This window comes from Diadema antillarum, unplaced genomic scaffold (genome assembly GCF_040938485.1).
Source record: "Diadema antillarum isolate AM-2024a unplaced genomic scaffold, OU_Dant_1.0 seq00000263_RagTag, whole genome shotgun sequence".
NCBI classification, from domain to species: Eukaryota; Metazoa; Echinodermata; class Echinoidea; order Diadematoida; family Diadematidae; genus Diadema; species Diadema antillarum.
Genome location: NW_027271301.1, coordinates 1,446,518 through 1,463,042, shown reverse-complemented (window position 1 = coordinate 1,463,042; position 16,525 = coordinate 1,446,518). Strand labels below are relative to the sequence as shown.

Here is a 16,525-nt window from a genome sequence, read left to right as displayed (position 1 = left end):
GAATACGCGCTGGAGGTACAGGATATCGCTTTTCTTGATAGGTGAGGTAAGGACAAACTGTAACATACAACAGGCAAAAGAGGGTCAAAAGACGACGGGCTAAAAAGCGCGAAAATGGCGACGGAGAAACTCACCACAGCGACGGCGTTGGAAGCCGCCAGCTCATCGGGCGAGAGTACCGCGAAATAGGCCACGTTTGCCAGGACGTAGATAATCGTTACCATGGGCAACGAAATCATGATACCTCGTGGCAGATTTCTAAGCAAGACAGCAAAAGGGGGAAAATGAGAGTATTAATTCTCACAATCACTGTGAACATCTCAATTTCAACACTTCGATGAGAACACAGGATATTTTTTTTCCAGTGCTTCAAACGGCAGGTGTGCTATAGTGGGTGCCTATTTCTGAAGACCTTGTTCATGGGAGGTAATAAAGAGGGGCTGACTTTCAGACATACAAATGTTCACAACTTTGGCTGAAATTTGTCCTTCATGTTCTGAGTTCGTTCAAGTTTTCCTCTTCAAGATGATTCACTTGAATCTTGACTGACAAGTTTCAAGAATACTAAATTGGAAGTAGTAGTAGTAGTATAGTTTATTCTTTATTAAAAATCACACCCGTCACACGGACGGCCGGCCTAAAAAGGCCTATGAGTGATACATATATATCAAACATCATAAGTAATACAAAATATATCAATGTATCATGTAAGACATACAGACAATAATGTACATCCCAAAACTGGCGAAACAAAAAACCAAACACGATACTTCAATGCCTTTCATTAACACGTGAACCTCGTTTATCTCTATGAAAAAGATTTCGTTCTAAACGAGGTTAAATAAACTTAAATACGAGAAGAATATTCCTTCAGTATGACACGCTATGAAATCAACATCCACACATTAATCATAACATAACTGCAGTATACATAAGGTAAGAAACGTGTGAACCAAATGAAAATTTGTAAAATGCACATCTGATTAGCGTGACCGATATCACGAAGTTGAATGTGTGTCATATTTCCTTTACCCCCCCCCCCCCCCCTCCCCCCTCCCACTCCCTAGTAAACTTGCAGGAAGAAATATGAAACAAAAAAAGGAGTACAATAAAGTCTTACTTCGTGGGCTCCTTGATTTCTTCAGTCAGGTAGTTCAGGTAATTCCTGTGAGGTCATTGAAGAAAAAAAAAAAAACACGTCCACTTCACTACTTTCAAAAAACTTCACTACCTTCATATGAACTTCAATACAGTCAAATTGTACAAACCTCAATACCTTCAAATCTGGACTGAAGACTTATCTTTTCCAGCAACTTTGTAAGTGATGCGTAACACATTATGGGAGCCGGGCGACTTCGAATGTTTCGACAGATAAACGGCGCTATATAAATGCTATTTCATCACCATCATCATCATCATCATCATCATCATCATAACAGACAGCGGGAAATCAGAACTTAGACCAGTTGGTCATGGTATGATTCACAGGAATCATTGCTTTCTATATGATATATGTATGAAGATCACCAATATGAGGAAATGTGATCACCTTTAACCAGGATTCCGCTCAGCAAATCACTATTATGACGGTACACTTTTTTATTTCACTGCGGGTTCAAAAATATTCTTGGTCTTGGAATTGAACATTTTAACTTCATGCTGCAGTTATATCGCTCGTACGACGTTAGCGTACTTGAGGTATATAACAACGCAACACGAGGTCGAACCTGCGGTTCAGCCTGCATAAAAACGCCGGACAGAAAGACCTCCACAAAATACCCTGGGAAATTCTTCGATAAGACCTTATCACGCTCGTTTCTTTATCAACTATAGCTGACCGCTACGGGGAAAAAAAAAAATGGACCTATAGGGTAATGCTCTCTCTCTCTGTCAATCAATATCGTTCCATATTCTTGATTACTTACAATGAATGATAATGCTAACAAAAGAGATCACGTGCGGATTGGGTAGAGAAAACACGAAGGCGATGTGCATTCGTTTTTTGGTCCGATTTCACAGCAGCCAGTTCTTATAATGAACGACATTTCCAAATATGACCTTACAATATGATCAAACAAACAACAAGCAAACAAACAAACAAAAAGAGCGACAGTTATTGAAAAGCTACCAAGCTTACATCCCTCCGGCTTACCAAGCTGCATAGGCGAACAGGCCTCCGTAAAACGCCAGGGCTATACTCTGTCCGTTGGCACTGCCCTTAAAAGGTTCTTGGAAATTTTCGGTATGACCTGTGAAAAGATGAGTATGGAAAAATATAAAGCAGAGACTGAAGAATACATGTACAGTGTAGAGTATCAGAATAGTACCGGTACACCACTGCAAGATTCGAACAAGCCACAAGCATTAGCAAATACGGCTATGTGACACATTACCACTGGCGAATAAAATTGCGATAAATTTTTGCAGTGCAATTCCGTTCCACGTTTGAATTGTCCTGAAAACCGGGGCAAATTCAATCAGACTGGTCCATAGGACGAATTAGAAAATTATATAGCTATCATGATCATGTAAGAGCGATTTTCGTCACAGCCATCTGCTATGAGATGAGGTGATCATAATAATTATCATCATGGATCATTACTCCTGTGTATGCGGTGGTTTATAATCAAATGTATCAGAAAACAGCGTCTGTGGTCCGATAATTTCTATTATCATATTACTACTACTACTACTACTACTGCTACTACTACTACTACTTCTACTACTACTACTTCTGGTTCTAGAGAAGAAGATTTTTTTAAGATTCCTTAATTTTTTTTTTTTTTTTTTTGGGGGGGGGGGGGGGTTGGGCCCCTCTGCCCCCCCCCCCACCCCCAGGTGGGGTATGGTGCCCACTTGAACAAATTGAGATCCTATCCCCCTAGGGATGCTACCTGCCAAGTTTGTGAAAATCGGTCAAGGGGTTCTCAAGAAGAAAATGAACATGTAAAAGTTTACGCACGACGGACGACGGACGCCGGACGAAGAGCGATCGCAATAGCTCACTTGAGCCTTCGGCACAGGTGAGCTAAAAATCCTAAAGGTCTTTCATATTCGGGAGAGTTTATTTTTCATTTTCGTTGTTCTCTGCAAGATTTCAAGCCATCATTTGAAATGTATAACATGTGGGACTGGAGACAATTAAATTCATTTCAATGCAAATTACAATGGGTGCCTCTGATATTGCTGAAGTGAAAAAGATTAAAACATTTTACATTCCAGAGGTCATGTGATATTTTATCACGTACAATACGGCGAAATGCCCTGCGGAGTTACTCTGGAAAAATTACCAATGACCGTAACGTTACTAACCACGCTTTTGGGAGTCTAGCTAAAATAGAAATTTTATCTGTCGAAATGCTAAACATATTTGCTGGAACATTATTTTGTTATGATTCTCAAATTGAAATTAGTGCGAAACTTTGTTGTTACTTTCAATTTTGCAAACTTTTTTCATAAGATATTATTTTCTTTTTCCCATGTCCTTTTTTGTAACGTTAATAACCAGATGACCGTTAAAGTTACCATGGCAACTCTATTGTTTAATTGTACTCATTCGTTTCTATATCATAATCCCCCGAAAGATGAACATGATGTTAACAAGATTTTGACTTAGACTTTCAGTTGTAACAGCAAATAAGTAAATTTGCTTAAATGTAACGTTAGTAACCGCGAAATTGCCGAATTCGATCACCCTAGCAATGATAATTGCCCCCCCCCCCCCAATCGTGGTGGCCCTTTGATCAAACCGAGATCCTTTCACTACAGGGATATCACCTGCCAAGTTTGGTAAAAAAAGTCATTTCACGGGATTTTTAAGGAGTTGAAAATGTTAAAAAGGTTATACATACGACGCAACGCACGACGGACAATGAATGATCGCAATACCTTCATTGCGCCTTTGGCTCAGGTGAGCTAAAAATCTGTGATTTTCAGCATTTTAGGTGACCGTTTTGTGAACCCTGCTGTTGGGGTGATCTAAATTCATGGGTTAATCTCTTTATTGCTCTGTAATGTCACAGCGATAAACTAGTCATTGCTTCTTGAATGGGACAAAAACCCATTGAGCATAAACGGAAGGACGTATAGCACAGTCTTGCCAACTTAAATGGGCACACGCTGCGTACAGATAGGACACTCTTTCCGGTTTGGAGTCGATACTAAAAACAAGATCGATTCACAAGGCAAAGCGCGCATGTGGTACACAGAGTGAAAAAAAGGGGGAGGTGAAACTGAAAAAAGGGAAAGATGCAAATAAAGTCCTGTCAAGGAGAAACAGATTGGAGACTGCCTTAATCATAGAAATCTCTGCTTAACATAAATTACAAATTGCAAGTTCGGTTAACAACAGATTTTACTCAATCACGCAGTGTGCCCAGTGATATATTCTACCACAATTTTGAAAAGTGCAGCGCAGCATAATGCCCTACCAAATTTACTTATAAACATCAACTGGTTCCTCACTATGTTCTACTGTATCACGGCGATATTTTTTTTATCACACACACACACACACACACACACACACACACACACACACACACACAATAAAAATACTCACATCGCAATAATAATGATGACAAAACGCAACATCTGCAATGCCAATCATTCAGAATTAAAAAGAACAGATTATCTTTGTGATATACATCTTACTTCTGATCATAATCATGGCAGGACTCTCTAGAAGAGCAGCGCCAACACTGAAGAGATTACCCTAGATAAATACGACCATCGTCAACTGGAATTTCGATAGAGCTCTTCCAAACGATTACAAGTTGCGATAATTAGTTTTTACGTCAGCAGCCATGCGACCTATCAGATGCGTGTATTTGAGTCATTTACTGTATAGTACAATGTATATAACTACAATATACACAGATTATTATAGGCCCAGGGCTCGACACTAACTTTTATTTTTGGTGGCCCGATCGTACGGAGCCGAATGTTACTATTAATTTTTTTTTTCCAAATGTATAAGCAAAGAACTGACATTCATTTTAGCATCTTACGGAGCTGAATGTTATCCTTATTCATTTCTGAACGTGAAAGCAAACATCCCCAATCTATTTTAGCATCTAACTGAGCCGATTGATACCGTTAATCATTTCCAAATGTAAAAGCAATAATCTGTTATTCATTTTAGCATCGTACGGAGCAGAATACTACCGTTATTCATTTTAAAACTAAAAAAGCAAACATCCAACATTTGTTTTATTATCGTACGGAGCCGAATGTTACTGCTGTCCACTTCCGAAAGTGAAATGAATTATCGGACAATTTAGCATTGTACGGAGCCGAATTTTACTGTTTTTCATTTTTGAACGTCAAGGCAGACATCAGACATAAGATATTTTACCATCAAACGCAGCTGAAAGTTACTGTTATTCATTTCGAAATGTAATAGCAAATATCCGACATTCATTTTAGCACCGTATGGAGCAGAATATTATACTGCTATTCACTTCCGAACGTAAAAGCAATCATCTGACATTTATTTTAGCATCTTCCTTAGCCGAATGTTATTGCTATTTACTTTCGAAAGTAAAAGCAAACATCCGACATTTATTTAATCATCATTCGGGGTTGAATATCATTGTTATTCATTTCCGAACGTCAAAGGGCAAGGGATCATTCGACATTTATTTTAGCATCTTCCGCAGCTGATCTGTTATTGCTATTTACTTCAAACCTGAACGTGAACATTCGGTATTTATTTTACCATATGGAGTTGAATATTATTGTTGTTCATTTCAGAACGTCAGAGCAAAATTAATATCCGACATCTATTTTAGCATCTTCCGCAGCTGATCTGTTATTGCTATTTACTTCAAACCTGAACGTGAACATCCGGTATTTATTTTACCATATGGAGTTGAATATTACTGTTGTTCATTTCCGAACGTCAGAGCAAAATTAATATCCGACATCTATTTTAGCATTTTCCGGAGCTGAATGTTGTTGCTATATACATTCGAACATAAAAGCAAACATGAGACATTATTCTTATCATTCACCTGAACGTGAACATCCAGTATTTATTTTACTATCTATATTGAGTTGAATATCATGTTTATTCATTTCCGAACGTCAAAGGGATCATTCGACACTTACTTTGGCATCTTCTGGAGCTGAATGTTGTTGTTATTTACTTTCCAACTTAAAAGCAAACATCCGGCATTTATTTTCTCATCGTACGGAGTTGAATATTATTAGTATTCATTTCCGAACGTCAAAGCTAACATTCCACATTTATTTCAGCATCTTCTTGAGCCGAATGTTATCTTTATTCATTTCCGAACGCATAACCAAACATCCGACACTTCTTTTAGTATCATACGGAGCCGAATATTACCGCTATTCATTTCCAAAATAAAAAGCAAACATCCGGCATTTATTTTCTCATCGTATACGGAGTTGAATGTTATTAGTATTCATTTCCGAACGTCAAAGCTAACATTCCACATTTATTTTATCATCTTCTGGAGCTGAATGTTATCCTTATTCATTTCTGAACGTAGTATAAAATCAAACATCCGACATTTATTTTAGTATTATACGGAGTCGAATATTACCGTTATTCATTTCCAAAATAAAAAGCAAACATCCGGCATTTATTTTCTCATCGTACGGAGTTGAATGTTATTAGTATTCATTTCCGAACGTCAAAGCTAACATTCCACATTTATTTCATCATCTTCTGGAGTCAAATATTACCGTTATTCATTTCCAAAATAAAAAGCAAACATCTGACATTTATTTTAGCATCTTACGGAGCCGATTGTTACCGCTGTCCATCTACAAAAGTAAAGGCAATTATCCGACTTTTTGGTGGCCCGATTGGGCCACCAAAATCTTCATTTCTGAAATTTGGGTGGCCCGACGCGCGTTTTTGGTGGCCCCGGGCCACCGTTAGTGTCGAGCCCTGTTATAGCAACTTTCACAATTATCTAACATAGAGTGAGAGCGAGTCCTAGAATGTTGAGAGTCCTCGCCGGTTGCCATGGTATCGCTTCCTCCAATGTGATCCCTCATCCGCTGCGACCCTTCTCCGCTGCATCTCTCGTCTGTTGTTATCCCGTCTCAATGCTTTTTATCTCCTACCACTAAACCACTTACCGACCCCTTCCCTCCCCCCCCCCCCCCCTGCGCTGCTGCGACCCTCCCTCCGCAATCCTCACATTAATAGCTGCACTCATCAAAATATCATTTTCTATTACGACAAATAGGTGACATCGGTTTTCATGGCAACAATGATCCCTGCCAATGAATTCCCTATTTCATTATCTAAACTTGTCTAAACTTCTTGGGTGATGCATGACGTATGTCAAACATGAAACGAAGATACCAGCAGCAACACTGAAGGAGATGATGATGAAGAAAAAGAGGAAGAAGAAGATAGAGGAGGAGGAGGAGGAAAAGAAGAAGACATGACGAAGACGAGGAAGACGATGAAGAAGACACCAAAAATGAAGACAAAGTCAGAAGAAGTGCAGGAAGAACATAAATCTCAAAGACAGTGATCTCTAACTACACAGATAGTGATAACATTTTTCCCAGCATCGGTGGTCCCGATCCACTGCGACCTATGCCTACCCATTGCGATCCTGACCAGGCCGGTGCCGATAATGACCAGGAGAGCGATAATCTTGGCCACCGTGAATACATCCTGGACCCGCGTCGCCCACGGCACACTCCACGAGTTCACGAAAGTTAGGAGTGCTGGAGAAAAGAAAAACAAAATCAGACAATTATACTCACAGTACAGTTGATGTTACTCAGTACTACACAGTATACTATCAAGAAGACTGGCAATACCTGTCATTGTCGTCCATTCCGCCCCTTTCCTCAAATTTTCTTCCCTTACGCAATTTAACGACAGCAGTATTATTAATTATTCAACCATTTTTTTTTTTTTTCGATCTTCGGCAGGATGTGAAGGTACAAGGTATCGTAAGCATCCTAATGATGTACACTTGTGAAGATCATGACAAGTTTAACAGCACGTGGATATACATTGTACATTCGCTTTGCTGTTTTAAGCTATTCGTAATTTGTTTTGACACTACAGTATCACTTCCCAAATCACTTATGCCAACACAGACAATTCAATATCAAACACTCGACTCACAAACACAACCCAGACCATCAAATCTATGGATCAATCAATCTTTAGTTGTGAAATCCTGGGCAAAAATCTTATTCATGGCATGCATTTCTACACTTTCGGCACCCTTGTTATTCATTAAGAGCGCCTCTTCGAATGGGCAGAAAGAATCACAGATTAACATCTCGCTTGTAAGCTGCTAACACCGAAAAAGGGAAAGACAATTAGTATGAGGGAAGAAGATAACACGCTGACAAAGTATTGTCGCCTACGGCATAGCGGGAGTCTTCGTGTACATCGGACATTGACATCACCAGCCAAATTACCCTGAGGGAAGAGATACATTCATGACGTCCTAGAGATAATGACACATTATTACTGTCATCATGTCAACACTACCAATGATACTACAAGCAAGTGGATCCGTGAAGAGCGAAACATTGATGCAAATGGTAGATATCAAGCCTTACGCTATCTCGCAGAACAAACGGATGATGGCTGTAAAATATAGACCTACTTTTGTATGTTACTACCAGTACATGTACTCCTTTCAACAGCAGTAGAACTCTTACGTCACGATAATAAAGTGAATTGAACGGCATGAAATACATGACGTATGATGGCTATGCTAGTCTGAGACCATGACGAGCGCGTGATATTATTAATAGGTTGGTGCAATGTGTCTGCGGACGCACCGTGTCGGTCAAGTGATCACGACAGCGTAGGCCTGAGAACATCCACAAAATTAATTAAAAAGTCAGTGACGTAATAAAAAACACTAAAAACATTGACCTCCATTACAAAGCTCTTCATTCTACGCCCCCATATGTGTAATATTATGACATTGAGTTGTTGTTTGGGTTTTTTTTTATCTGAAATGAACGCAAATCTTTGTGGTCCTATAGTAATTTCGAAAATAACCCTAAAATTCATAATTCTTGGCTCTTTTTTTCTTCTTTTTTCTTCTTTTTTCTTTAATATAATGGAGAAAAGAACGGCGGGTAAAAAAGTGCGGCCCCTTTTGGGAACAAAATCGTTCGCTGTGATTCAACGAGAAATGACGGTCTCGCACAATCAATCAGAAAGAACGTTCAATCAACGAAAATTGGATTTTAAAAAGAAATTCATGCACATCCGAAAAACGACTAAAAGCTGAATAAACGAGGTTATAATAACGTGATAGAACAGCAGCTAAATAGTCTCTTCAGCCTTCCATCAAACGCACAAGAATTTAATGTTGGAAAGATGAACTAATAAAAAATGCCACGGGCATACATCGCAGGTATACATAAAGGAAAGCTTTTGCTTCTGCGTTCCACCTTTCCATCGTTTATGGTATAAAAAAAAATATACTGATGCCTCTTAATTTCATCTACCACCTGCAGACTATACCCTAAAGGGCCCCTGAAATTAAAATGCATGTTGATTTGTGTTGATTTATGATACCCTCAACATCAATTTTGCGGTGAAACGAATATCTGGAAACATTCCATACATCTTCAACGATTTTTTCTTCTATTTTTCTTCAGATCACTTGGGAACGCCCACAAAAAAAAAAAAAAATCCTTGCAAACCAATATTCCTCATAGATGACCTCATCTGTCAATCATTGCTAACGTACTGAAATGTTTAACAAAAGACATTGGAATGCACCTTCCCCTCGACTCAGCATAACTTGCATGTTCCCTATCTGGTTAGCCATGTCTTTTGTTAGTCACATTAACATCACAGAAACATGCAAATTATGCTGAGAAAGAAAGATCAAATAATTTAAACATGTTTCGACCTCCTTCCAGTACACAGCTTGTAAAATCATACATAAGGTATAACCCCTCCAAACAATCGAGAGAGAGAGAGAGAGAGAGCATAAACTCAGTTTACGACATCTGTTGACTGCGTCAATCAATCGCAAATACAATGTAATTATTGCAGATGGTCGACTCGACAGACACGTGAATTTCCCGCTTTTCTTACCGAAACCATGGACCTAATAGGTCCATGCCGAAACAAAAACCCCTCTTTATCATCAAAAGAAGTTTTTAAACTGCTTGTGATCACAACATGACATGAAATGAGAGATACACGCAACTTTGTCCATTTTTTCTCTGTTGTGTTTTCATGACGAATTGGCACCGAACATGCCGAAGAGCAGGGTAATCACCGGTCTATACTATGAAAATGATACGCAATTACCTCCTGGACACACAAGGCTACATGCTCGGTGCGTGGGAATGCAAACTTGTCTGATGCAATATTCCCTGTGCCCAAAGGCGGATATATCGCATACGATTGGTTTAATGCCAAGTGCATGCAATTAACAGCCAGCACGCGGAGAGATACAGCGTCTGGTCGCATACCACGTGCCATACTACTATTGTACCGGTTATCGCAAATGCTTTGTTGCAATGCATGCATGAAAATCTCGAAACCACAAGCCTTCACTGACCAACAGCATTGAATGGATGAATTGTATTTATTATAGGCATACGACCCCTTATGGAGGCATGGCTACATATCGCTGTAATATAGGCTATGTGAGTGTGATTCTACGACGAATAGCCTGGCTGGATGAGGAGTCACATTGCGATAAATCAAGATTCAGTGTGTCTTTTCTTTCTTTTTCAGAATTGTTTCCTTTGTTTTTCTCACATTGATCAGATTCATCTTTGAAATACTGAACGTTTCAACGTAACTTCCCTCAATTACATACAATGCATAGCGGAAAATCAGTCAGTTTCATACTGGTGGTTTATGGATTTCCTCAATGCCTTCTAGCAACCGGCGTGAAGTACATTCAGCATTACGTCATACGGCATGATTATGACCCTTCCTGTGTTCGTGAGAATCATAACTACTTGATCCTGATTCTTAGAATAACTAACGAAGTAAAAATTCCTTTCTTTAAAAAACAAAACAAAACACACAAACAAACAAACAAACCTTTGAATAGGGGCATAATAAACTGAGAGACTTAATATGTCTGTTTTTCGTCAAGACAGTAATTCGAGGCATCGCAAGAAAAATCCACACACCACGGAATTTACCAACCTTCCCACAAGCGCGTCTACTACGCCTGTGTGTACTTTGCAGCAGCTGTAGAGATGTTCCCGGATGAAATGATTATTTAGATTTCTGTATCATACGTATTCAACTTCACCAATACATATCAATTTACCCTCCCCCCCCCCTCCCCTCCCCTATATTATTGTTGGGAGACGTTTCACGTGTTGAATGTCTCCTGTAGGCCTAATCATAGGACAATCTATGCGAGTCACTGTCAAGGGTATGGCCGTTATCCTAGCTCGCCACCCGCACCAATGATGGGTCATGATCTCTGTGTCTGGTCTGTACTCCGACGATGTCGTCATGACTAGATTCGCCATGGTGACAATTAACAGCGCAAGGAGACAGGTGCGTAGACAGTGTATTGGAAACGGAAACCAATGCTAATATACAATCAGTGTACACAATGAACTACCAACTCTAGTGATGCACTTACAGCGGGAAAAGCCTATGCGTACACAAGCGCTGTTGATCAACATGACCACTCCCTTCGCAGAAATGAGGGTGGCGTGAAATGATGGTGGAAATTGCTTTTATACATGGGTTCGGTCTTTCCGATATGCCGATATTACTACACAAGAACAAACCTTTACACACTGCACAGTGTGGCAACACGTGCTACATGACAAATGATACTCGGTGTCCCTCGATTATATAATCTTTCCTAAGTTTTGTGATCTTCATTTTGTTTTGTTATTTCCTTCCAAATCATTAATCCGTGTGGCTACTCAAGCATTGCACGAATCCTGCAATACAACATACGACGGACGGGAAAAGATAGCCACGCATGTGAAAAATACACTGTATACAGTACTAAAGTACCCCATAAAGGAGGAAATACATTTCACACACAACCGAGGCATTCATTCAAACCATGTGGATTCAAAAAGCCATACACACTGACAGTAAACAGATGATTTGATATAGTAGGATAAGGAATGTTTCATGTGTAAACGTTTCCTAACTCAACTCAAGAGTAACACTTCTACTTCATTAAAATCCTGGACCTAGTAAAGATAGTGTTTATTGTTATAGCTGTCATTTTTTTTTTAGTGTGTTCCCTTATGGAATTCTGAGCGACAAAGTATAGCTAATGCATCTCCTGATGCATCTACACAAGACCATTTCACTGCACTGCTGGAATTTGTCAATGCTTTTTTCTCTGTGTGGCAATAATCAAAAACACAAACATCCAAACCTGGGCTACCCTTTGCACACCCATCACAACTGTAGAATAATAGGTCCACATAAAAACTTATCTACGACTACAATGACCTGTCTACCATCTCTGTCCCTAACCAAACAAACAAACATAGGTACTTACACATATGTATATATTTCTATATAATATCAGAAACAATTCCCTGTACTCCTTGTGATCATAAGTAATTGTTCATGTTTCATGGGCTCTGCTTATGGGTCTGCTTATCAACACATTCCACTTGCTCACATAGGCAAGCAACATCAAATTCACTCAACATAGACTGTCATATGTACTGTACATCACTCAAAGAAGACATACATATACCTCAGTGCTATCTTACTTTTTCTGACTACCTTAGTATTTTCACAGACTAAAAGGGTTTTGCTTCACATCTTTGATTCAAGCTAACTTTGTCTTCAACAGGGCATCATGGTATCATTACTCTGACATGCACTCTCTTAGCTCCAGGGACAATGCTTGAAACTCTGACAGCAGTATGCATGTTCTCCTATGGGTTTTTGTGACTGGCTGCAGTATACAGAACTCTCTGTGGGTCACAGGAGCGTGGAGAACGGATGCAATTATCATGCACAAAGTTTGGTAGAGTTAGCAAAATAATAAGAGGAGGGCTTGAATTATTTGCTTTCAACACCCCTCCAAAAAAATTAATATAGTCTCCATCACTGCATGACTTCCCAAGGAACAAAGCGATGACACCCTGATGCACACATCCAAAGTCTATTAGCCTAGTTTCCAGACTGTATGTGAACTTGGTGGATTTTTCGACCACTTCCTTTCCCCAGTTTATTACCTCTTCAAAACACTTCCCGACTACAGTCCGAAGTCTAAATGGAAGTTGATGAAATGCAATATTTATAATTAATTTGGTGCATAAATCATCATCTCTCAAATATGTCTTAGAGTCTACATGTATGTACTAAGTACATGTGAGCACTGTGGTTAATGTCTTGGAATTTCACAAAGTTGAATTCAAATTTTGCTCTGTGCTCGTATCGATGGTTTCCCACTACATCACTCTCCTTCGACATGTACACGCTAGTACATGGTGTGACAATGCTGCAAGACTTAAACTGTCTGGGAGAGCAGTGCTAACTCTAACACATGTTGCTGTTGTGGGAACTGGAAACCACATTACTTTTCTTCAATTTTAAAACACTTGATCGTCTTTCCTTGGGTCGTTTCTATAACATTTCATCAGAATTTTTACGTAGACTGACAACGTACATGTTTGTAAATGCCCTCATCCAATTTAGCATCAAATATATCGCATTATTTTCTAAATGCCGACTGGGGTACGGTATTTCAATTTGTCAACTTAATAATCAAAGAGTCACTGCACTTTCATACATACAAGAGTCTGAGCTTGCACTACATGCAGAAGTCCCATTTCTTCCCAGATTTTTCATCAGTCAAACAGATTTTGAGAAAGTCATTTACTTGTCTATTTTGGCTGAAAGGGAATACACTGTACCTCCCAAGAAAGGTCTCAGTAATTACACCCATGGAAAACACTTGGCAATGCATTTCTGAAACACATACAGACCCATACTAAACGTCACATTTTGATACAAAGGATGTGTTTCTGCATGATTAAATAATCCCCAAATCCCCCCCCCCCCCCCCCTGGAAGATTACATTTGTACATAATATTGTACAACGTCATTAAAAAATTGTAAAAAAAAATAATTTCTCAATTTGTAGTCTCATCCGTTGCAGTTTGGCCAGGATTCCTAGCAGGATTCCTTGACCTTGGCAATGACAAAAACAATGAGTGAAGCCTTACCAAGACACAGAATGGCCGCTATCCGGACAAAGCTATCGGGTGCTGGACAGTCGACTTCCGTGAAGAAGGGCTGAATGACGTAATCGGCAAATGTGAGGGCTACTATCGCCTGACCAGTAGGATTTATGATGATGAGTGTTACCCAGAGCAGCAGGAATGCCGGTAAACCACCGAAGCTGGCCATAATGTACGCATACTCTCCCCCACTCTTCGGGATGGTGGTCCCGAGTTCGGCAAAGCACAGAGCTCCGATTAGAGAAAACAAACCAGAAACGATCCACACGACAAGCGACATACCCACGGAGCCAGAATTTTTCAAAACGCTGGTCGGGGAGAGGAAGATTCCAGAGCCGACAATGCAGCCGATAATGACAGTGCTGCTACTAAAGAGACCGATCTGGGGTTTGAGTTGAACTCGGCTGTCGTCATGGGTGTCGACCCTCCCTTCACCTTGGTCCCCCGTCGCCTCGGCCTCCTTTCCACCGCGACTTGGGTTGAGCACGCCAGTCTCTGGAGTTTCGGCTGCATGGCCATTTTCTCCTTGGTTCAAAACCATATTTCGTTTGATATCTCCTCTCCTTCAGAAAATCTGCTGGCGATGAGATGACAAAACTATCAGCTGAATGAATGAAGTCTGTAGTAATAAAACAACTACGGAATCTTCTTACACAGCACGACAATGTCAAGTTGGTCAAGAGATAACAACGTCGATATCGTCGAGAATGATGACACTGATAACGGACCGCCGAGAAATAGAAAACTGCTATACAAGCGCTAGCCACGTGGATTGCGCGCGAAATAATGAATGTCAACATCATTGCATTGTGCTGAATGAGTACTAAGTATAATACCTGTAGTAGCTCGGCTTGCGCTACGGCATCAACGCAGGAGTACGGGTTCGGGCATTCAGCACGCCCAACAAAAAAATGAAAACACGACACACACACACACACACCCCACACACACGTAGACACACACACACAGACACACACAAAGACAATACACAGAGCGTACCGTTATCCGGAGTCTAACAGCATGAATGGCGGGCATATCTCGCGTAGTTTCGGAGGTGTAGCCTTTAAAACCAGTCGTCGCAGAGTCAAGGAAATTCGTCACAATGGATTGAAGGTTTACAAAAAGTAGAACAAAAAGAAGTAAAGTTTTAAAACTTCTTTTCGAAGAGACTGTAAATGTTGAAATCATAACAAACTAGAGTTACTACTAGAACGTGCCTGGCTGGAAGAAAGCTATCCACCCGTACTTGCAAAGAGATATTTTTCTCCTCCTCACGGGTTGTTACTAAGGAAAAGCTGTAGACTAAAGAGTGCTTGTCATAATACAATGTGTATGTAATCTGTACGTCTTTACGCCTTCGAAATGCGTCTAGGTATAACGTAATACTACTGTTCTAGTAGTAATAATGCACGTGTAATGTGTGACAGTGAGAGGTGACATTTTTTTTTTTTTTTTTTTTGCAAGATGTTACTAGTAGGCCCCTCCTACTAGCCTATACCGTGATAAATTACGTAAGTTTGACGTTGCAGGATATTGTTAAAAGACCAATAGTAGGCAATACTATTTCATATTTTTTAGGAGTCAATCAAGCGCCGTTCCATAACAATGGTCATACGACTGCATAATTTACACTGATAAACATATTTTATACACGTCTATACCTATGTAAAATCACATTCACAATCATTGTTGTCTATCTAACATTCACATCACCTGCATGCATCACTTTCTAAAAGTGAAATAAGTGTGAAAGAATGACAAATATATTTCACAGCGTAATCACAAGTGAATGATATTAGCCTGTGTGAGAACAAAAATCCAATAGACCCACCATGCACTATGTCGTCTAGTTCAAATAGCAACGAGGGTTGAATGAGCAGTTTTGATTTGAATAAAATAAAATGAAAATGTCATTACACAACATGGAGTGAGAACATCAATGTCACGTGTAATCACCTATAGGAATATATAGCTGATATACGGTTATTTTTTCTCCATTTATATCTATCTCAAACACAGTTTTGTGCAATATACGACCATGATGTTGACTGCCGTTTCATCCCTAAAAATATTGGTGAGGATGCACCAGTCCCTCTATCAATCTTTTACAGGAAAAGTGGGTCCACCGTCAGGATGGTGTGCATTTGGTACAGAAACATTGTTTCATCCTCATCAACCATAAGTAACAACAAGTTCTTGTCAAGCCGGGCGGGGTCCTTGTTCATGAATATCTAAATGTATATAGGTCTGTCACAACCTTGTGTCTATATTGGGGCTGGATATTATTATAACACGTGGGCTGCACTTCACAAAACAAACGAAAGACCCCAGAAAA

General features: G+C 39.7%; 1 protein-coding gene across 2 annotated transcripts in view; it reads right to left on the bottom strand.

Annotated features, from left to right (window-relative positions):
- Positions 1–16,525, bottom strand: part of LOC139729767 (Y+L amino acid transporter 2-like) — a 61,852-nt gene that overhangs the window by 13,448 nt on the left and 31,879 nt on the right. The window contains exons 1-5 of one of the 2 annotated variants that reach the window (XM_071640702.1): positions 14,176–14,905; positions 7,594–7,719; positions 2,153–2,249; positions 1,121–1,165; positions 135–258 (exon numbers count right to left, since the gene is read on the bottom strand). In XM_071640702.1, coding sequence (XP_071496803.1) covers positions 135–258; positions 1,121–1,165; positions 2,153–2,249; positions 7,594–7,719; positions 14,176–14,731 — 948 coding nt within the window. In that variant the 5' untranslated portion in view covers positions 14,732–14,905. Of the gene's footprint in view, positions 1–134; positions 259–1,120; positions 1,166–2,152; positions 2,250–7,593; positions 7,720–14,175; positions 14,906–16,525 lie in introns of those variants that run through there. The other variant, XM_071640701.1, reaches the window with a different exon arrangement.